This window comes from Patagioenas fasciata, chromosome 23 (genome assembly GCF_037038585.1).
Source record: "Patagioenas fasciata isolate bPatFas1 chromosome 23, bPatFas1.hap1, whole genome shotgun sequence".
Lineage (NCBI taxonomy): Eukaryota > Metazoa > Chordata > Aves > Columbiformes > Columbidae > Patagioenas > Patagioenas fasciata.
In genome coordinates, this window is record NC_092542.1 from 6,402,819 (window position 1) to 6,425,338 (window position 22,520).

General features: G+C 54.0%; 2 protein-coding genes across 4 annotated transcripts in view; both read left to right on the forward strand.

Moving 5' to 3' along the window:
- The first annotated feature begins 148 nt into the window (after window positions 1–148).
- PPCS (phosphopantothenoylcysteine synthetase) lies at window positions 149–3,458 on the forward strand. Its single transcript, XM_065855095.2, is given in 5 exon segments — window positions 149–238; window positions 241–371; window positions 373–947; window positions 1,725–1,828; window positions 2,836–3,458. Coding segments are annotated over 5 exon segments (1,224 nt in total). The 3' UTR covers window positions 3,160–3,458.
- Window positions 3,459–5,448: 1,990 nt separating this feature from the next.
- Window positions 5,449–22,520, forward strand: part of CCDC30 (coiled-coil domain containing 30) — a 39,441-nt gene continuing 22,369 nt past the window's right edge. For all 3 annotated transcript variants that reach the window (XM_065855071.2, XM_071798249.1, XM_071798250.1), the window contains exons 1-10: window positions 5,449–5,491; window positions 5,574–5,741; window positions 6,552–6,672; window positions 11,706–11,887; window positions 16,535–16,624; window positions 18,274–18,427; window positions 20,318–20,389; window positions 21,167–21,282; window positions 21,748–21,855; window positions 22,260–22,351. In XM_065855071.2, coding sequence (XP_065711143.2) covers window positions 5,468–5,491; window positions 5,574–5,741; window positions 6,552–6,672; window positions 11,706–11,887; window positions 16,535–16,624; window positions 18,274–18,427; window positions 20,318–20,389; window positions 21,167–21,282; window positions 21,748–21,855; window positions 22,260–22,351 — 1,127 coding nt within the window. In that variant the 5' untranslated portion in view covers window positions 5,449–5,467. The remainder of the gene's footprint in view (window positions 5,492–5,573; window positions 5,742–6,551; window positions 6,673–11,705; window positions 11,888–16,534; window positions 16,625–18,273; window positions 18,428–20,317; window positions 20,390–21,166; window positions 21,283–21,747; window positions 21,856–22,259; window positions 22,352–22,520) is intronic.

Consider the following 22,520-nt stretch of genomic DNA (forward strand, 5'->3'; position numbering starts at 1 on the left):
CACCAGGAACAAGTTTCTTCTCAAATTCAAGTGGAACCTCCTGTGTTCCAGTTTGCACCCATTGCCCCTTGTCCTGTCACTGGTTGTCACCCAGAAGAGCCTGGCTCCATCCTCCTGACACTGCCCCTTTCCATATTGATCCCCATGAATGAGTCCCCCCTCAGTCTCCTCTTCTCCAGCTCCAGAGCCCCGGGCCTCCTCCCCGATCCCCGCGCCCCGTCTCTTCCCCAGTCTCTCCCGCTCTCACCAGTACGCGGTGACCCGGCAGCGGGCACAGCGCACTCGGGCCGCGGCCCCGCACAGCTCGCACCGCCCGGGCCCCTCCAGCGCGACCCCGTTGCCAAGGCGACACTTCCGCCGAGCAGACTCCGTGCCCCGTTGCCACGGCGACACTTCCGCCGAGGAGACGCGGCGAAGGGTGGGAGTGTCTGGCCGCCCGCTTCCGCCGGAAGTAGGTGCGGCGGGCATGGCGGAGGCCGGCGGGGCGGAGGAGGCGGCGGAGCGGCGGGTGCGGGCCTGGGCGGCGGGGCAGGCGGCGCGCGGGCGGCGCGTGGCGCTGGTGACGTCGGGCGGGACGCAGGTGCCGCTGGAGACGCGCGCCGTGCGCTTCTTGGAGAACTTCAGCAGCGGGCGGCGCGGGGCCGCCTCGGCGGAGCGGCTGGTGGCCGCGGGCTACGCCGTGTGCTTCCTGCACCGCGCCCGCTCCGCCTTCCCCTGGGCCAGGGCCCTCCCGCCGCACGGGCCCGCCCTGCTCGACGCCCTCCGCCTCACCCCCGGGCCGCCCCCCGCCGTGGTCGCGGACCCCGCCGCTCTGCCCGCGCTGCTGCCCGCCCTCCGCGACTACCGGCGGGCTACCGAGGAGGGGGCGCTGCTGGCCATCGAGTTCGCCGCGCTGGAGGAGTACCTGGCGCTGCTGCGGGCCGCTGCCCGCGCCCTGGCGCCCCTCGGTACGGGGGGAACCAGTGTGAGGGAGCAAAGTGGCCCCGGGGACCGTCAGGTTTTGCCGTGATGGGACAAGGTGGCACCGGGGACCTGGAGTGAGGGGACAGGGGGAGCCCAGGAGTGAGGTGAAAGGGGTGGCCCTGGGGGTGGGTTGCTATTGTGAGGGAGATGGGGTGACCCCTCTGGCGAACCGGGGTGAGGGAACAGGGGGGACCCAGGGACCAGAGGAAACGGCCTCAAGTTGCCCAGGGGAGGTTGAGGTTGGATTTAGGAACAATTTCTTCCCCAAAGGGCTGTGGGGCGTTGGAACAGGCTGCCCAGGGCAGTGCTGGAGTCACCATCCCTGGAGGGCTGGACAGATGGACATGAGGTTCTCAGGACATGGGGCAGGGACAGGGCTGGGTTATGGTTGGACTCCATGATTCTGTGATTCTATGACTGTGGGATTCTGGCATGAGGGGCCCAGGTGTCTTGCAGGCCCAGGTATGTGGGGACAAAGGGGCCCATGGGGGCTCTGGCACCCTAGAATTAGGGGCTGGGTCATCCCTGGGGGCTTGGAGATAGGGGGTGAGGTGGCTGCAGTGGGTGACAACATGTCTGAGGGGACACAGGGTGTGGGGTTGGCGCTGCCCCACTCAGGACAGTGTCAGTGGGTCTCTGAGGGTGTCCTGGGCTCCCCTAGTTTTTGGGGGGAGGTTGTGGCTCAACCAGTCCCCGAGGTGAGGGGGTTGCTGTTGGGATGGGCTGGCAGCGCTGGGTGACCATGCATGTGTCTCTCACAGGCTCCAGCGTCATGTTTTACCTGGCGGCCGCCGTGTCCGATTTCTACATCCCCGCCTCGGAGATGCCCGAGCACAAGATCCAGTCCTCAGAGGGGCCCCTGCAGGTGAGGGACGCCTGGGCACGTCCCCTCTGTCCCCCTGACCTCCTCCCCCGGCATCTGCCTGTCCCAGCGTCCCAGTCACCCTGCCAATAAGACTCGGGAATGGTTGCAAAGCAACGGCTCGTTAGCCAAAAAAAGTGTGTTTTCAGTGAAAATGAGGGCAAAATAACCCTTTAAAGCTATAAATGCTCATAAGGCAGAGGTGAGTGGCTGGTGGGTCTCAGAGGACAAAGTTACAATTCTTAGAATCATAGAGTTGTTTTGATTGGGAGAGACCCTTGAGATAAGCCAGTCCAACCATTAAAGGCCCTTTTGGTGCCTTTTTTGTGCTTAGCGCTGCCAACAGCCCAAAGGTTTAACGTGTCTCTGGTGCCCGGGCCCCTTTCAGCTCTGGGAGCAGGTGGATCTAGAGCTCTGCGTATAACAGATCACAAATTTGTTTAGTTTAATTAGCTTTTAACAAGTTGCGAGGCCTAATTCTTTATCCTTAGTGTAGAAAACATGAGACTGGACCCGACTCTCAGTGACGGACCCAGAGGTCAGGAAGCTGGAGAACTTTTTTCCCTGTGTTTTGGCACATTTGTGCCATAAATTGTTGCTAGGAGGGAGGGCTGAGATTCGATAAGCTGCCTGCATTTTGGAGAGCTGAAAACTCAGACTTCTGCCGTTATAAATCTCCTTATCTTCCTCTCCTTATATTTATATTCCCAGAGTGGGTTTTAGCTCTTAAATAACAAAATATTTATGCAGTTACTGTGGGCCTGTGTCATCGCTTAAGAACACGCTGCTGCTTTTTAATACCAGGCTGATAATGAAATCTAACAGTGCATGCCAGTGACATTTTAACCTTGTTTGGTGAGATCTGACCAAACACTGCCTTGGATAACGGCCCAGTGTAAATAGAATGTGAAGTGAAGCCGGAACTTCCCTGGCACCGCTGCCATCTCTCATTACAATATGTCATAAATGTTTTCACTGACGCTTTTCTCTGCCGTCTTTCCCCACCGTAGATCACGATGAAGATGGTGCCAAAAATGTTGTCTCCTCTCGTCAAAGAATGGGCCCCGGAGGCATTTGTTATTTCCTTTAAACTGGAGACGGATCCTTTGATCTTAATTGATAAATCGCGGCAGGCTCTGGAGAAATATCGTCACCAGGTGGTGGTAGCAAATATCCTGGAGTCGCGGAGAACCTCGGTTATTATCGTAACCAAAGACTCGCAGACCCCGTTAGCGCTTTCGGAGGAGGAAATAGCGCAGGGCGTGGAAATAGAGGAGAAAATAGTGAGTTACCTTCAGGGCCAACATACCGCGTTCATAGAGAAGGAAGCCTGAGGGAGCAGCTCGGGATGAACCGGGTGAGATTGTGCTGGAGAGGGAGCGGAACTGGAGCGATTCTGTCGCAGGTGAATAAATCAGCGCGCAGCGAGATGCTGTGGGAACGGCTGCCGTCCACATCCGTGTCAGCTTGGTGATGGTTACTGTTGATTGCTTTGAGAAAATACACTGAAATGAAACCATTCCAAAGGATGATATTTGTGTCTAGAGGAGGAAATGATATATTGATTTATTTCTGGGAGAGCTGGGTGGGGGAGAGATGATATATATGTCTATGTATAAAAGATTTTCCTGAATCTGCCTCTTCAAAGTTTCTTTTTGAAATGTCGCCTGGAACGAGCGGTGCTTTGCAGAAAATAAGGTTTAATGACCGGAGTGACCGAGCTGGTATTGAAAGTGGATGGTGAAACAAGTGCGGCAGGGGATGAAGAGAACGAGGTGCTGACAGCTTCAGAGAGAACGTCCTTCGAGACCTGAAGCAAGAAGCAAAGCGTGCGATCCTGTGGTAAAGAAAGCTCCACTGCGGCTTTACCGCTGACCATTGTGTCTCTGTTTACATGGTATTCTTTGAAATCGGTTCACTGAAGTCTAAAGAAAGACAGTGACGCACAAGAACGCAGTTCTCACACTTTTGAAACCTCTCCGAAGGCAACATTGTGCTCTGCTTAAAACCACCGAGCGCTGGAGAAGACAACGGTGGTTTCGTAATGACACCGATCGCCTGAACATCAGGTGTGCTCCTAAAACGAGGAAAAGAAACCCAGAAAAGCAGGAGAAGGAGGGTGAGGATGGGTTTAGTGGGTCAGGAAGGGCACTGAGGGGTCGTCATGGTGTGTGGGGAGGATGCGTTTAGTGATGGGAGAACGGTCTGGATGAGCCGGGAGGGCCGAGATCCAGATGGTAACGGAATCAGGAGAACAATTAACCATTTCTACATGGGTGGAGGGAGAACCGGAGCGGTGGCGTGCACAGGGGTGGGCAGCGTCCCTGGGGAAGCAGAGGGTGGTGGGATGTCCCGCGCGTGGTCCCTGCGCTTCAAGAGCTACGTCTCTTCATTTCCCAGTATGGAATCAATGGGAACGTCGGGTCTTGCTGGTTTGGGGCTTCCCATTGGCTTTATTTTGGGTCTTGCACTTCCAAGCAAGGATGAGAATATTAAAAACTTGTGTAAATCGAATGTGTCCTTGCAGGAGCGTTGGGAGAAGCGCAGCAAACGCTGTCTTTGGCGCATTCTGGCCTTTCTATGACAGGGCATTCCGAAGGAGAGAAATAATCTCAACTTTTTGAAGAGAAAACTTGGGCACCTCCTGTCTGGGGATCACATGGGCACAGCCTTGGGCTGTCCAGCCTTGTGTCCCCAGGCTGGGGAACCTTCCAAAGCTCAGACTAAGCCGCAGCCGCCCTGGTCCCATGTGGGCGATGGTCCCGTGGTGAGCGGGAGGTTGAATTGGGGCCTGGAGAGCTCCTGTCCCACCGCCGCCTGTCACCGGCCCTGCTTTTCTGGGGATGGTTGTGGTGCTGTAAGTAGGAAGCGGCTCTCGAAGGTCCAGGACCATCTGTACGCTGTGTTTGGAGGCTCCCAGACTCTGCTCAGTGAAGGTCCCCGTTGGGCGCTGCAGCATTGCTCTGCTCTGGGCTGGGCTGTTTCTTTCTCTACTACAGACTCGCAGAACGGTTTGGGTTGAAGGGCCCTTCCCAGCTCCCCAGTGCCACCCCTGCCATGACAGGGACATCTTCACCAGCTCAGGTTGCTCAGAGCCCCGTCCAGCCTGGCCTGGGATGTCTCTGGGGATGGTTCAGCCACCACCTCTCTGGGTACCTCCCAGCCTCTTGCACAGTGCTGGCGGCTCTGCAGGACAAACCCACTTGACCCTGCAGTTTCTCCATCTTGACTTCGGGTACTTTCTTTTTTCCCTCGGGGAATCGCTTCATCTGCAGCAGCCTCGCTCGGGCTTTGGAGGGAAACCAGAAGAACCTTCAGCCACTTTTTCTTAGCTTTGGTGCGGACGGGAGCGTTTCAGTAGCCGTTTTGTTGAAGCGCTGACCTAAAGGACGTTTGGGTGAGGACTAAGCCCAAAATGCCACCGGTTTTATTGCCCGGACCGGGACATTTCTCCTTCCCGGTCACCTGCGGCAGGGCGGACAATCTATGCGGCCATCGCGGCTCTGTCGGGCGGGGCCCAACGGGCGGGGGCGTGGCTTAGACATAGAGGGGCGTGGCTTATGGGCGGGGCCTCTGTGCAAGGGACTGGGGGCTCGGGCCCCCGTTGCCATGGCGCCGGGGGCGGGGCTAGCCGCGCGCCTCATGGAGGCGGCTCTCGCCGCCGGGGTGGGTGCCCGGGGATGGCGGGGTTGGGGGGTCGGTTCGGCGGGTCTTGGTCGCTCACGGGTCCTCTCGGTTCCCCCCACAGGCGGAGCCCCCGGTACCACCAGAGACCGTCCGGCGCTGGCTGCGGGCCGAGGGCGCCGACCCCGCCGCCCCGGCCGAGGAGCAGCTGGGCCTGGCCTGGCGGCTGCTGCGCCGCGCGGAGACCCGGCTGGGAGAGCTGGAGCGGCGGCGGGCGGAGGAGATGAGAGACGTGAGGGCGGGGAGCGGGCAGGGACACCCCTTCGGTTCTGAACCCCAGCGCGCCCGTGCCCCCCACTTGGTGCAGCTGTAGGTTCGCGGGTGCTCACCGGGAAAAGCTGCTTTGCCCCCCTGGGGGTTCAGCTGGATAACAGGAGCTGAGGGGAGACCTTCTGATCTCTGAACTGCCTGAAAGGAGCTTGGAGCCAGGGGGGTCGGGCTCTGCTCCCCAGGAACAAGCGCCAGGAGCAGAGGAAACGGCCTCAAGTTGCTCCAGGGGAGGTTGAGGTTGGATCTGGGAACAATTTCTTCCCCAAAGGGCTGTGGGGCATTGGAACAGGCTGCCCAGGGCAGTGCTGGAGTCACCATCCCTGGAGGGCTGGACAGACGGACAGGAGGTTCTCAGGACATGGGGCAGGGACAGGGCTGGATCATGGTTGGACTCTTGGGAGTCTCTTGCAACCACAATGATCCTATGAACTCCTGGGTACAGCTTGGCTCCTCACACTGGGGCACCCAAAAGCACCGGGTGAACCCAGCACCTCCCACAGAGCAGGTGCTGAGAGTCCCCCTCATCCCATCCCATCCCATCCCATCCCATCCCATCCCATCCCATCCCATCCCATCCCATCCCATCCCATCCCACTTTCCAGACCCTTCAGTCAAGTGTTTAACATCCCCAGGTGTTACACAGACATGAAGAAGCGGTGTCCTACAAATGCTTGATGTTATCCCATAAATATCAGAGGATTGAGACCTATTCGCACCAACAACTTGCATCAGTAAACACGCCTGCTTATAGCAATATTCTCCTTATTTCCAGGTGGAAAGCTACGTGGGCCACGTCCGTCAGCTGACGGAGGAGCGCGACGCTCTGACCACCGAATATGAGAAGGAAAACGAGCGGCTGAGGCTGGAGCTGGCGCGGCTGCGGCTGCAGCGGGGTAAATCCTGTCCCCAAACACGGGCTGGGGACACGCGGTCACAGGCAGGTGCGGCGCTCCCCGCACCGCTGCCTAAAGCCGCTTCGAGACCGGCAGCGAGTTCTGCCGAGCGGCGTGCGTGCTGTGTTGTTTGGGAGACCAGCAGGAGTGTTAATGAACTCCTAGAGCTGATTTGTCATTGATGTCGAGGTTCTTGTCTGATTTTACTGCCTTTATTCGCCAAATCGGGCTGTTTCTCACTCAATTGTTGCACTAAGCGTCTTCCAGAGGCTGTTTGAAGCACAGAACTGATGGTGCTGTTTGTTTTCCAACTCTGAACGGTCTGGCAGTAACTGAGTGTCGAGCTGTGCTCCCACTGAGCTCGGTGAATTTGCCGTTGCTTTTGGTTCAGACGAAGCCCACGTTTTTAACACAGCTTGAAGGACGGCAGCAGCTTTGCGATGGTGATTCAGAACCTATCCTGTGCGCCTATTGTAGTACAGCCATTCTGTTCAGAAGAAATATTTCGCTGATATTTCACTGAAATCGCTTCCAGAAAGGGCAAATATATTTTGCTCAGTTTTGTTCTTGATTTCCTTCAGTCTTCTCTTGGGCTTTGAGTACTGCAAGTAGCACATTGTTATCATTAACTCCTCCTTTCGTGGTATTATCCTGGGCCTAATGTAGAACTGGGGGTGACAGCACAGCTCGGACACTTTCTTCATCACACACACTTTCTTTGGGGCGGTTTTGGGAGATGAATTGCAGTTTTGAGTTCGGTTTTTGCCAGGGAGCAAATCTGCTGGAGCCGCTTTTCAGAGCTGGTTGTGTTTACGCGCTGCCTGAAAATCTCGTTCCTCTGGGCACACAGAACCATCGTTTGGTGTTGAAAATGCCGGTATGTGAGGGTTTAAATGGCCCATGAGCCGCCACGAACGTGGCTGTGGCAGGAACTTGTATTCCTGGGCCTTCTCTCCGCTCCCCACCAGGTGGCAGGCGAACGACAAAAGTGTCGGGTTTGCATTTATTTCCTCGTTGCTCTGCTCCTTTGGATTTTCCCCCATTTTTTAGAGGGTCCTTGTGGCCGTTGGGCAATGACAAACACTGGAATGGAAACGGAGACCCGCGTCCGTTGCCCTGGCGGGTTCGGTGGTTCTGCGGTGTCGCTGTGCGGCGCCTGGAGGAATTTCTCCCGGGATTTCACTGTGGGCCGTTGGTTTTTAAGCCTCGTTCTTGCCTTGCTGATGGCATGAGCTGTGATACGTGTTGGTAATTCAGTGATGTGGGCAGTGGATGGAGCTCTGCCTTGCACGGGCTGCCCTCAGCAGTGAGAGATGCCGGCCAACCCCCCTGGGCAGCCTGGGCCAGGCTCTGCCACCCTCACCAGGAACAAGTTTCTTCTCCAATTTAAGTGGAACCTCCTGTGTTCCAGTTTGCACCCATTGCCCCTTGTCCTGTCACTGGTTGTCACCCAGAAGAGCCTGGCTCCCTCCTCCTGACACTGCCCCTTTCCATATTGATCCCCAGGAATGAGTCCCCCCTCAGTCTCCTCTCCTCCAGCTCCAGAGCCCCAGCTCCCTCAGCCTTTCCTCACACGGGAGATGCTCCACTCCCTTCAGCATCTTGGTGGCTGCGCTGGACTCTCTGCAGCAGTTCCCTGTCCTTCTGGAGCTGAGGGGCCACAACTGGACACAATATTCCAGGTGTGGTCTCCCCAGGGCAGAGCAGAGGGGCAGGAGAACAAAGGAGTGACCCCCAAGCTGCCTCAAAATGGCGGCACCAGAATCACCTCAGCGTTCCACATGGCGCCAAAATCACCTCAGGGCTCAAAATGGCAACCTCAGGGGAGCCAGTTTTGGTTTTTTGGCCTCGATGCAAGACTCTACACTTTCCCTTTCATTACATTTCTCCCTGCCCAGCTCTCCAGCCTGTCCAGGTCTCTGAAGGCAGCACAGCTTCCAGTGTCAGCCACTCCTCCCAGCTTGGTGTCATCAGCAAATGTCGAGTTCGGATGGGAAATGGCAGCCGAGTTCAAGGCACAGGGGAGAGCCCTGAGCTGTGGAGGGTGCAGGATCTGTCCTGGTCTTCTTGTGATGGTTTAGAGAAATTGGGAAGGGAAAGGCTTGGGTGACGCAGGACATCCCTTGGGTCACATAGGACATCCCTTGGCTGGGCTCTGGGGGCTGAGCACATCCTCTCTACCAAAAGCAGCCAAACAAACCAGGAGCTCTGCTTGTTGTGAGGACCCTTGGAGCAATTCCATCTGCTAAAAGCCGCCTATGATGATAAAAAGCGCGTTTTCTCCTGACACTTTGACTCCTCGCCCGCACCGGGCTCGCAGGGAGCGGCCGCCCCTGGGTTCGCGTTGGGTGATCGATCTGAGCTTCACCTCATTTGGTTCCCCTGCCCCCGGTGCCATTTTTCCGTCCCTCGGGGCGGTTCGCGGTCTGTTCCCGATGGTTCGCGTCCACCGCGCCACCGTGTTTTGGAGGGCGGGTCGATAACGCGATGGCCGCATCGCCAGAAGCCTTTCTGAGCCACGGATGTGCCGGCGGTGGAACCCGGCGCTGCTGCGGGCTGGCCTCGCTTGGTGTAAAAAGGGACACAAAAAGAATGGATAGTTGTAGGCTGATCTTTGCTTGAACGTGCCCCGCATGGCTGAGCGGTTGCAGCTTCGGTGGTGGGTGAGGATACCAGTGAAACGCTTATTTCTATTTATTCCTGGGGTAAAACACCTTTACAAATATAAAACTCGCTTCTAAAGAAGCAGAGGTGGTGCAGGAGATGAGTGGTCATGGGAGCACATTGGGGCAGTGGAATAACGTCGAACGCACGAGGTGTTTGCTCTCCTCAAACAGGATGTGGTAGACGTGGTGGGGAAGACATTTGAGATACTCATTAAGAAATTAGTGAACTTTTACAGGCAGGTGGTCTGTGCTCTGGCACAGAATCCCAGAGTGTCAGGGGTTGAAGGGACCTGTAAAGCTCATCCAGTGCAATCCCCCATGGAGCAGGAACACCCAGCTGAGGTTCCACAGGAAGGGGTCCAGGCGGGTTTGAATGTCTGCAGAGAAGGAGACTCCACAGCCTCCCTGGGCAGCCTGGGCCAGGCTCTGCCACCCTCACCAGGAACAAGTTTCTTCTCAAATTTAAGTGGAACCTCCTGTGTTCCAGTTTGCACCCATTGCCCCTTGTCCTGTCACTGGTTGTCACCCAGAAGAGCCTGGCTCCATCCTCCTGACACTGCCCCTTTCCATATTGATCCCCAGGAATGAGTCCCCCCTCAGTCTCCTCTTGTCCAGCTCCAGAGCCCCAGCTCCCTCAGCCTTTCCTCACACGGGAGATGCTCCACTCCCTTCAGTATCTTGGTGGCTGCGCTGGACTCTCTGCAGCAGTTCCCTGTCCTTCTGGAACTGAGGGGCCACAACTGGACACAATATTCCAGGTGTGGTCACATTCCCCTCATCCTCCCAAATCTTTCTCCCTCATCAACACGTGGAAAATTTCTGTGTCCTGTTACCCCAAAATATAGTGTTTAATATCGTGTCGCGGTTGGGAGTAGGGGAATTATTTGCAGGAGACCTGTTGGTGTCAGAGCCACCGCAAGAGATCGGAGCATTGGTCCAAAAGGGACCGGTTGTTCTGTTTCTGGCCATAAAACAGTGTAGTTTTCAGCTTATTTAAATGAGATTGGGCAAAACTGGGGGGAATATGCAAGGCAAGTTGATGGCAAGGGGGGTTTAGAGTTGAGCATGAGCCATGGGCTCCTCATAATTCACAGCGAGCAAGGGGCGGCTATTTTTAAACCACAGAACACAATATTTCGCTTGATATTCACACAGGAAAGCTGCAAATCGGCCCCGTTTGACCTCTGCATCAAACACGCGGTAATTTGTGACCGCGGGGAAGGCGAAGGGGAAACCGCGGGGTGTTTTCCATGCGCAGGGCCGGCCGGAGCCGGCTGCGAAACGCGGAGTGGGAACATGCGATCGATCGTGCCCTGCGCCGCCTGCGCTGGGCCCCCTGCGAAAGCCGCTCTGTGGAAATGCTGAGCAGACCCGTCTGGAGCTCCGTGTGTGTCCCCAGTGAGAGTAAGAGGAATATTTGCCCCGCTGAACCTCACGTGTCCCACTGCAGCACCCCGAGCAGTGAGGAGGGTGAATGTCCCTCCTTGCTCCACACGGACCCCACAACTCCCCCCGATCCTCATCCTGCAGCGCTTGGCAGCCTCTGCCATCTCAGTTCGGGCTGGAAATTTGGAGCAGGATTTGTTGGTTTTCTTTTTAATATGAATTATATAGGGAGCTTTGAAAGCCCTTCCTCAGTTTCCAGCGCAGGCGTTGCTGTCCTGGCCAAAATGTCCTCATTTTCTCCTGGAAGTTTATTAATTTCCAACCATGCAAACGAGGGGCTCTTTTTAACAACTGTTCGTTGCACACACACATCGCTGCTCAGCTATAAACCAAACGTCGTTCTCATCTCTCTGCCTTGCAGGTCATTGAACCTTGAAGTTTCTCCTGGTACAGAGTCTGGTTATAATTTTGGGATATAAGGGTGAAGAATTGACAGTTTAATTCTGAAAGGGTTTTTTTGCTCCTTTAGTGCTATAAGGCTTTCCAAAGCAAATGTTTGTGTGACTGCCTGTTTGATTTCTCTCAGTTCCTGTTGTTTAATTTCTACCACGCTGTATTAAGGGGTAAAAGGGGCTGGGGGTAACCAGGTGGGTGAGAGGGGAGAGGAAAATGGTTGTAATGCCTCCTCCACTTAAAGCAAGGCAGGAAACTTCAGTCTGGGTGCAGCAGATCCCATCGCTTGCTTGGCAGGTGGGTGGTGTGAGCAGAAATGTCGCGAGAGATCAGAAATATCAGGACAGCGGGAATGGGGCTGAGATAATCGGTAAGAACAGGGGTGGGAGGCACCGATGGGAAGCAGGAGAGGAGACCTGAGGAGCTGCCGGGCTCTGGGAGAAACGGGGAGAGCGCTTAGAGCAGCTGGGATCTGCAAAACACCGCGTTTTGCCTGCTCCTCCGCTCACCGCGATCCTTGTCTTGCAGAAGCGCAGCTGGAGGAGGTGGAGGAGATGCTGGAGCAGGAAGGCTTGTCCGAGATCGCCCGCAGCAACGCCAGCGAACAGATCGCGTATTTGCTGGTGGAGAGGACGGCGCTGCTGGAGAAGCTGGAGGTGGCCGAGCGGCCGGCCCCGCGCGGCCGTGCAGACGGGCTGTGTGCGGCACAGGTACCGCGGCTCCCGCTGCTCCGGCCGGCGCGCAGGGAAAAGGGCGTCTTTGAGATGTTCAGTGAAGTAAAAGTGTTTCTCCTATCTGTGAGAACATTGTGGATCCTTAACGCTGAAGCTGATTCCTTTATTAGCTCTCACACTTGTGTATTTACAGTTGATTTGCTCCCGTGTCTTGCGTAGGGGTAGCGAACAGGGTTAATTTCAACAGAGCGAGCGTCGAAGGGTTTGTGGTGTAGTTGGTCTGAGGGTCTTCAATGGGTAATAACAACTTTCTACTAATCCAGATTTGCCAGTGGTCCAGTATTTAATGCGAGGTGACTGAGTTCTCCTGAAAATCCTTAATTGAAGAAGAAACGTTCGCTATACTCAAGGTGCGGTTAGAACGCTTCCCTCGTCCCGTAGCGGCCGAGCCCGCGGCTGGGCGTTCAGCAAACCTCTGCTTACAAACTGAGCTTGGGAAATGAATTTCACAGCATGACCTGGCGATCGGCAGGTTCAGGATCATAGAATCACAGAATCATTTCAGTTGGAAGAGGCCCTCAGGATCATCGAGTCCAGTCATAACCTAAGCTGATTCCAGCACTAAACCATGTCCCTAAGAACATCATCTAAACGCCTTTTACACACCTCCGGGGTGACCATCCGCGTCCTGAATTTTTGCTTTTCGAGGCTGAGAACATTGACAACCGGAGGAGCAGCAGCTGCTGCGTGTTGGAGGGACAGTGGGAGCAGTGACCTTGGTTGGGGACATCTCGCTCTCACCAAGGCCACCCATTTCCACCTGCTCCTCGGTTTGGTGATTTCATGGAACTGGAGCCCGGGAGCTCCTGGTTCTTGTGGCCGTTTCTTCCACATTTCCATGTTCACCGCTATCCATAACTTCTGACAGCAACGGCTGTCGGATGTATAGGAGCATAACAACTGCCGCACGGGGCCGGGTCTGGAGCCTGTTTAACCCTGTGGTGTTAGTGATACAGAGCGTTAAGGATTTTTTTGTCTTTTTCCCAATCTCCTGCCACTTCAGAGGCCGTTTCTGCACCTCAAGGGAGAGCGATCGCTGCTGGCCAGGGTGAGCTGAGGGCGGAAGGTTCAGGCTGCACGTTGGAGCTGGCCGGGCAAAGCAGGTGGAAGATTTGCAGACAGACCACGTCCTTCCTGTCTTATCTTCCTTGAACTTTGCACTTTTAAGTTTCTAGTTTTTCATTCTGAGAAAACGGGCTTGGAGTTGAAAAGCTCCTTGGCAATTTTTTGGGGAAGGCTCAGCTTGGTTTCGCAGCATCCCAGAATGGTTGGGGTTGGGGAGACTGAGGGAGCTGGAACTCTGGAGCTGGAGAAGAGGAGACTGAGGGGGGACTCGTTCCTGGGGATCAATATGGAAAGGGGCAGTGTCAGGAGGATGGAGCCAGGCTCTTCTGGGTGACAACCAGTGACAGGACAAGGGGCAATGGGTGCAAACTGGAACACAGGAGGTTCCACTTGAATATGAGAAGAAACTTGTTCGTGGTGAGGGTGTCAGAGCCTGGCCCAGGCTGCCCAGGGAGGTTGTGGAGTCTCCTTCTCTGCAGACATTCAAACCCGCCTGGACCCCTTCCTGTGGAACCTCAGCTGGGTGTTCCTGCTCCATGGGGGGATTGCACTGGATGAGCTTTCCAGGGCCCTTCAACCTCTGACACTCTGGGATTCTGTGGAAGGGACCTCTGGGGATCATCCAGTGCAACCCACAGTTTGGGTCATTTTGCACCATCTGACCAGAAGCCAAACGCAAACCCTCAGAAGACGGAGTCGTAGGAGTGCAAATATATTGTGATAATTCACGAGAAACTCTCCCCTTGCCTCCAGCAGCACGCGGGCTCTGAGCCTGATGTGCTGTCCATGTCTGGTGGTCCTTGATTCATTTTTATCATCCATGAGTTTGGTTGCTTGTTAAACCTGTGCAGTTTTCTTAATATCCTCAACATGTAGTGAGGACTTTGACAGTTCAGTTCTTTTCTTCCAACCTACCATCTCCTGGTGTCCTTTGGTGCTCTGCCGCTCTTCCATTAAGAGACAGTGACCAATTGTCTTTTTCTCTGCCTTTTCTGTGCCTCTTGGGATTTCCCAACCTTGGGAGCATCCCTTTCAAGCTGGAGAGCCCCAGTCTGCCCAACAGTGTCCAGCTCTGGGTCCTCAGCACAGGACATACATGGAGCTGCTGCAGAGGGGCCGGAGGAGCCCCAGGAATGATCCGAGGCTGGAACAGCTCTGCTGGGGACAGGTGAGAGAGCTGGGGTGTTCAGATGGAGAAGAGAAGCTCCGGGGAGACTTTAATGCGGCCTTTCCAGACTTAAAAGGGACCAAGAAGAAAGATGGGGACAGACTTTTTAGTTGTGATAGGACAAGGGGTGATGGTTTTAAACTAAAGGAGGGAGATTTAGACTGAGGACGGTGTTGTTTTGTGGTGAAGGTGGTAAAGAACTGGCCCAGGTTGGCCAGAGAGGTGGTGGATGAACCATCCCTGGAGACATCCCAGGCCAGGCTGGACGGGGCTCTGAGCAACCTGAGCTGGTGAAGATGTCCCTGTCATGGCAGGGGGGGCACTGGGGAGCTGGGAAGGGCTCTTCAGCCCAAACCATCCTGTGATTCTATGTAAGTGCAGGTTACTCCCATAGATCCCTTCAGATGATCTCAACTTGCGCTCTTCCCCCTGAGGGAATGAGCATCCACCCCATGTTGGAGATGAGCTGCCCAGCAGTGAAGAAAGCGAGTTACTGGAGCCAGGAGAGCGAGTGCACAAGGAGCACGACTGTGAATAGGGGTCAGCGCTCCTGCCTTCTCCTTCTGCTCCTTTTCCTATGTATTTCTTTTCATTTCCTCCTGCTGAACTCCCCCTGGCTGCAAACCTCATGAGAAGGATCTCCAGCAGTTGTACGTCCCGATTTCCGTTGTAACATACAGCGTTTGTGCTGGCGGCTTCTCCTGGCGGTCCCATCTCAGGACTGTTCTTTGTAGTGATCCTGTAATGAACGTGTTGCTGTAACAACTGGTCTTGACTACTGGGTGGAAGACAAAGCCTTGGACATGCAGATAATACAGGCCCTGTGTGAAGAACAACGTGAAGCTTACTGGAGTTCCTCCTGGTATGTGGTACCAGAGCCCCTGGGAAACAGGGCTGTAAATACCTGGTTTTTTACCCAGTTTTCATGCAGCTTTTTACACTTATTAAAGCAAAATGTATTCTTGCATGATCGAAACGCTTTATAAACTTTACGCTCCGTGTTGCTAATCAAACACGATTTCACTGCAGTTCTTATACTGGGCACTTTTTTCTGTGTTTTAAAACCAGGTGCAAGATAGGCTGGAGTTCTGTTTTCCAGGAAAACAGCTTGTTTACAGCGGGCTTTCTTTTCTCCCCAATGATGTCATTGCTGCCCCTGCTTGTGAACTGGAAACCGTTGATTGAGCTCTCCATTGTTCGGGTAGCATCTCACTTGTTTTCCGGAATCATTAGAGTCGCAGCAGTGTTACAGGTTAATGGGCTAATTGCTCTTGTTACTCTGCTTACTGGAACGTGGAGCCTTTCTTATTCTCAAATGACCTGTTACGTGCTTGTTTTACTCTTAGACTGGAGGTCCAGACACGTTCCTTTCGGTTACAGAAATGAATGCGGCTTTTAGCTGGGCTGCTCAAGCATAAGTGATGTTTTTGGATGTGTCCTCGCTAAAGCTGGGGTACAAACGTGCGTCTTTGTGAGGTCGTCTCCAATAGGTAGGTGGGGAAATGCGTTCTGGTAGAGGGCAGGGCACGTACCTGCACACTCAGGGTGCAAAATATTAATGACAACCAACCCCCTGAGCGTTAGTGAGCATTTGATGTGTGCAGGGAGCAGGAATCTGGTAACTCGGCTCAAAAGAGAGGGAATTAACCAAGCGTTACTCTGATAAAGTGAGTCAGGTGTGTTCAGCACCAGTACAGTTGTCTGGGGAAGCTGAGCCCAGGGGCTATGAGAGGACACTGAGGATACAGGTGTTTAATACAGTGAACCACAGAGTGTCCAGTGCGAGCTGAGACAGCACAGGGATTGTCACAGGGGTTTGGGGTAACTCCGGTTGAAACGTTCTCTTCAAATACAAAGTGTGATTACAAAACCCCTTCTAATCAAGACGCGTTGAAACTGAAAGTCCTGCATGCTGGTGTCGAGGGAGAGGTGACAGAACAACGGGCTGGCTGGGCTGCAGGAGCTCTGCAGATCCCCAGCCCAGCCCTGCCAGCGCAGGGTCACAGAGCAGATCACACAGGTGGGTCCAGGGGGTTTGAATGGCTCAGAGAAGGAGACTCCACACCCGCTCTGGGCAGCCTGGGCCAGGCTCTGGCACCTCCCAGCACACAAGTTTCTCCCCGTGTTCAGATGGAGCCTCCTGTGTTTCAGTCTGTGCCCGTTGCCCCTCACCCTGGCGCTGGGCACCACTGAACAGAGTCTGCTCCATCCTCTGACACCCACCTGAGATATTGATCCATGGATCAGATCCCTCTCAGCTTCTCTTCCCCAGCTCAACAACCCCAGCTCTCTCAGTGTCTCCTCATCACAAAGATGCTCCAGAGCCCTCAGCATCTTTGTAGCTCTGCTTTCTGCTGGTGTTGATTTAGTAAAATCTCTTTCTGTGCCAGGATGAGTTTGATCCCGTTCATCAGACGTTAGAAGACCAACTCCAACAACAGCCCGGATCCCCGCAGCTTCCCGCAGAGACAACGAGCAAGGTAACGCATTTTACATTTTCACGTGGACGATGGCGCACAGCTGAGATCTCAACCCGCGGGCCTGTTCCCGAGCACACCGTCAGGATTTTATTGTATTGAGCTGATGGGATTCGAACGAGCTCTGAACGTCAGGCTGTGCAGCCACATCAGCCTGGTGCTGCATGTGAGAGCGGGGTGAGCATCCCAGCAGCGCTGGGTGAGCATCCCAGCAGCGTTGGGTGAGCATCCCAGCAGCGCTGGGTGAGCATCCCAGCAGCGTTGGGTGAGCATCCCAGCAGCGCTGGGTGAGCATCCCAGCAGCGCTGGGTGAGCATCCCAGCAGCGCTGGGTGAGCATCCCAGCAGCGCTGGGTGAGCATCCCAGCAGCGCTGGGTGAGCATCCCAGCAGCGCTGGGTGAGCATCCCAGCAGCGCTGGGTGAGCATCCCAGCAGCGCTGGGTGAGCATCCCAGCAGCGCTGGGTGAGCATCCCAGCAGCGCTGGGTGAGCATCCCAGCAGCGTTGGGTGAGCATCCCAGCAGCGTTGGGTGAGCATCCCAGCAGCGTTGGGTGAGCATCCCAGCAGCGTTGGGTGAGCATCCCAGCAGCGTTGGGTGAGCATCCCAGCAGCGCTGGGTGAGCATCCCAGCAGCGTTGGGTGAGCATCCCAGCAGCGCTGGGTCAGCGCTGGCCTGTCAGCACCCACCTGCCCTTAGTGATCTGTCAGAGAGATGAACGGCTCCTTTTATATCAGCTGAAATGACTTTTCCGCAGGATCGCAGGTAGTGGGAGCAGAGTCTGGACTGATACCGTAAAATCGGTGGGGTAACAGACTCTTAGAACCACATTTTAAGGTTTTTAAAGAAGCATTTCTTATTCAGCGCTGGAGGTGTCCCTCCATAGCTCTGCCACTGACAAGTTGGTGATACATGGCTTATATTGACAGAAAAATGACGTATTCATTACAATTCTTGACAACATATTCCACGCCTATTGTAACACAAGTTGTCTTTTAAGCAATGCTGAGAAACATTCGCATGTTTCTCAGTTACTTCTCAGTTACCATTTGCGTGTTTCTCGGTTACCTGTTTTAAAAGAACATGTTGTAAATCTATGTCAGTTGTAAGAATAGGGTATGATTAATAAGTACAAAGATTCTGTGGTTACAAAGTCTGCTTATACAAAGATCCTATGGTTACAGGGTTGGTTGATCTTTAAAGGTTGCTACCTTAATATTCTCCTGAACTATGGGTTCTATAATTCCTTACAATACCGTCTGATAATTAGAAGTACAGGTGTGGGATGAGGAGCTTGCTCAGCTCTCCCAACAGCCGTGGGGCCATGAACGCGCAGAATCCACTTGTCCTTGGAGCAAACGCGGGATGTGGGGCCCTCAGCCTGCGAAACACTCAGATATTATGTTTGAAAATGTGTCTTAATTAACGGCATTGTCTCAGGGAGGGGGAACCAGAGCCTTGTGTAGGAAAACGGCCCTGGCACGCCGTTCAGCGCCGGCTTTTTGGCACATGGGAGGGTTAGCTGTGTTCTGCCTCAGCAGCGGCTCCCCCGAGCTCACCCGCCTTTGGTTGGTGTTGCCACCTTGTGCCGGTGGGTCGGGGGGACCTGGCTGGTCACCTCACCGGGAGGGTTGTCTCGTGTCTTGTGCTTCAGTCCTACAGGGAGGAGCTGGCGAGGGAACAAGCATCACGTGCAAGATGTGAACGAGATCTGGATGAGGCCGCACAGAGGCTGCTGGTGGCCCAGGAAGAGATCCGGAGGTTGTTGGATGAGCTGGATGCGCAAAGAGAGGAGCAGAGCAAGAGAGGTGAGCCCTGCCATTGGGCCCCTCCGAATTACTGCCCTGCGCTGAGCCCAGCCCTGGTTAGGCTAAGCCTTGCACACCTCGCCCGGGGGAGCTGGACGCAGCTTGTCCTGTGTCCTCTCTGCTCGCAATGGGGAAAAATCAGGGTCAGGTGTTCGTCTGGTACCCAGGAGGTCTGAATGCAGTCGGTAACAGGCACTAATCAACTAATTCTGAGTTTGACTGATGATGCATTGCAGGGGGTTGGACTGGATGGCGTTTGAGGGCCCTTTCCAACCCAACTATTCTATGATTTTATGATTCTATGACTTTCATTTCTGGGCTCCCCAGTTTAAGAAGGACGGGAATTATTGGAGAGAGTCCAGCGAGAGCTACAAAGATGCTGAGGGCTCTGGAGCATCTTTGTGATGAGGAGACACTGAGAGAGCTGGGGCTGTTGAGCTGGGGAAGAGAAGCTGAGAGGGATCTGATCCATGGATCAATATCTCAGGGTGGGTGTCAGAGGATGGAGCAGACTCTGTTCAGTGGTGCCCAGCTTGGGCTGCTGCCTCGTTAGGAGCCGTTAGCAAGTAACCAGAGCTTATCAGCCCTCTTGAAGTGACACTTATCACTGCTAATCTTTGCTTAACCTCCTTGTTGAATGAAATCACTATTGTAATTATTGCATTTTTAAAAAATACCAACTGTAAAATTACACAAGTTTTATGGAGGGAAATCAAACTACTTGACAAAGCTCCCATTGGGGTGGTCCCTGAAGCCGGGTCCTTCACCAGCACCTCCTACAGGAGATTTCCTCAGCAAAACCCTGGTTCCTGGAGATGTTTTCTCTGGATTAGAATCATAGAATCATTTTGGTTGGAAATGACCTTTAAGATGATTGAGTCCAACTGTAACCCACCCCTGTCCCTGCCCCATGTCCTGAGAACCTCCTGTCCGTCTGTCCAGCCCTCCAGGGATGGTGACTCCAGCACTGCCCTGGGCAGCCTGTTCCAATGCCCCACAGCCCTTTGGGGAAGAAATTGTTCCCAGATCCAACCTCAACCTCCCCTGGCGCAACTTGAGGCCGTTTCCTCTGCTCCTGGCGCTTGTTCCTGGGGAGCAGAGCCCGACCCCCCTGGCTCCAAGCTCCTTTCAGGCAGTTCAGAGATCAGAAGGTCTCCCCTCAGCTCCTGTTCTCCAGCTGAACCACCCAGACTGACTCACTTCACGGGACCAGGTTTCTGTGTTAACCCTCGCAGCTCAGCCCGGCCACTCAGGCCTAGCTAAACCCTCTCGCCAGCCTCCAGACCCGCTGCTTGCAGCCTGTTAACCCGAGGCAGGGAAACCAGCGCTCTGCGGGCGGCTGCTTTGTGTGTCGATCGATACACGCGCGGCCCTGGGGATGCAGAATCCCATCCGCGCCGGTTCTGCAGATCACGGACGGGCTGCACCGTGCGACTCCTCGCAGTGGATTCCCTGCCCGGGCAAATCTGTCTTTTAGAACCTTCTTAAGTATGAATGTAAAGCTTTCCAACCTGTGAGTAAGTGTTTAATGCTCGTTACATGTGTGTGGTTTATTACACTGTGTGTATTATCATGCAAAATTAGCGGTGATGTGTGTCTGCATGTCTGCTCCTCCCGACGAGCTGCAGAGCTAACCGCTCTAGAAATAAATCCATTTTCCAACAAAACCCTAAAATGAAATCTCTGATCTTTAACAAAACTCCACTTAAACTGTGTATTTCGGTTCAGCGCTAACTCGCATTGAAGAGAAAGGAGGTTGCTCGTGGCTGGTTTGTATCCCGCTGTGGGGTTTTCAGTGATGGGAGATTTTGAATTGCGTGCATTAAAATGCTGTTGAGTTGCACATGGATGCGCGGCCACAGCAAAGCTTTCTCTCTGTTATTCTCGCAGGATTTGCCTCCTGTCCGGCCCTGCGAGCGCCTGAGAGCGGGGAGCCGGCGCTGAGCGGGCGCCCAGAGCGCGGTAAGTGACGCTGTTCACGAGCAGGGAAGATCCAGCAATTTATCAAGGTTTTTTGTGGTGATAAACAATAAACCACTTTAGTAGGAGGTGTTCTTTGCCTTTAATTTTAAATCACAAGACTGAAAATCCAATATCAAACCCATGTTTGAAACAGGGGCTTGGGGTTGCGGTGGTTGTTTTTTGTTGTGGTGGGTTCTTTTAATTCCACATGTGGACCAAGGAAGAAGGTATGTTATTATTTTTGCTTGAATAAAAGTCACTTTTAAGCTGAAATTTCCTGTGCCCAGTGCTAAGCTGAGGAGGGAAAAATCTTTGCTCACCTTTTCCATAGGGAAAACTGTTATCTCCCCAATATTCATTAGGATCCCAGGGTGTAATTGGACCTGTTTCTGTCAGTTTGCTCCTAATACAAATATGTTTTCCTATTTCTTGCTCCTTAAACACCGGATCGCCTGCAGTAAGCCGTGCAATGGTTGCATGTGTTTATTGATTCTGGCTTGAAGGGTTGTTTACCACAACCATTTTTACTCTGTTGGCCATTTCATAAATAGTAACGCTTGCACAGCACTGATATATTAATTGTGATTGTGTTTCTGCTTGTAAAAAATGATGATTTTCACGGTGAGAATAGGAAGTACAGCTATTTGGGTTGTTCGACGCTCACCCCAGTTGTTTGTGAAACCCGTAGCTATGTATTTGGGGTGAAACGTTTTCCGTGGTTGGTGGAGGTCACGGTCGGGCCCGGGGTTGGTGAGCGGTTCGTTCTGCTCTGTGCAGACAGCGCTGAGCTGCGGGAGGCCATGGAGCACAACAGCAAACTGGACAAGGAGATCCTGGCGCTGCGAGCTCGGGTCCAAACGCTGGACTTGGAGAGAAAAGCCTTCCTGGATCTGGTGAGTGTGTCTGTGGCTGGATCTGGTGGTTGGACGTGGCACTGGGGAGAGCGGGAGCTGAGGGGAGACCTTCTGATCTCTGAACTGCCTGAAAGGAGCTTGGAGCCAGGGGGGTCGGGCTCTGCTCCCCAGGAACAAGCGCCAGGAGCAGAGGAAACGGCCTCAAGTTGCCCAGGGGAGGTTGAGGTTGGATCTGGGAACAATTTCTTCCCCAAAGGGCTGTGGGGCATTGGAACAGGCTGCCCAGGGCAGTGCTGGAGTCACCATCCCTGGAGGGCTGGACAGACGGACATGAGGTTCTCAGGACATGGGGCAGTGCTGGGCTGTGTTATGGTTGGACCTGATCATCTTAAAGGTCATTTCCAACCAAAATGATTCTGTCACTCTAAGTTTGAGGGGAATCTTAATTCTCTAAGGCAGCAAAATGAACGTTCAAAGTTAAAAGCAGGTGTTTTCCCTTTGCAGGTTGAACAGCTGAAGGAGGAGATCTGCGAGTACCAGAAGGGCGAGAAGCCAGCGCTGCCATTGCCTGCGCCAGCCGAGGCGGAAGAAGTCGCTGCATCCTCGCTGCAGGTATTCGCAAGGCTTTTTGTTTGCAAATTGAGCAAACAGGCCCCACTCTGCATTTCAGCCCCACAGCACAAATGAAGACGCACGGCTTGTAGTGCAGAAACACTTGTGTTCTGGTGTGTACGTGTGGGTGCATCCTCTGCGAGTGGGATGTGTTATTTATGCTGGGCATGACGAATACGCTGTGTAGAGCACACCTGTTGGTGTAAGCTGATACCCACTACCACCTTTGTTTTATCATGGTTCTTGAGGGATTCTGCTCCTGTGGCCGGTGGATTATTTACTGCAGATGTCGCTCACGTTTTCTAGCTCTCCCATTCATTTATGAGCAACTCGGGTGGCTTTGGAATCACATCGTGCAAAGCTTTCACTCTTCATTATGAACTCATTTTTCATTTCCTCTTCAGTCACAGGGCACGAAGGATGAGGGGAGGGTTGAAGGAGACCACGTTTCGGATCAAAAAGACCGATACCAGAGCAGTGAAACGCTCCATAAAAGGTGAGAAACGGAGAAATCCTTTGCCTGTTATGTTTCCCCGGCGGATGTCTGGCGCTCTGCTTGCTGGTGTTCAGTCTTGCAGAGTGCAAGTATTGAGTTCTTCAGAATATTCTTGGGTACCAGCTCTGTTCCTCTGCTTCTCAGCCAGAAAGTTTGGAGGTGATGGAGT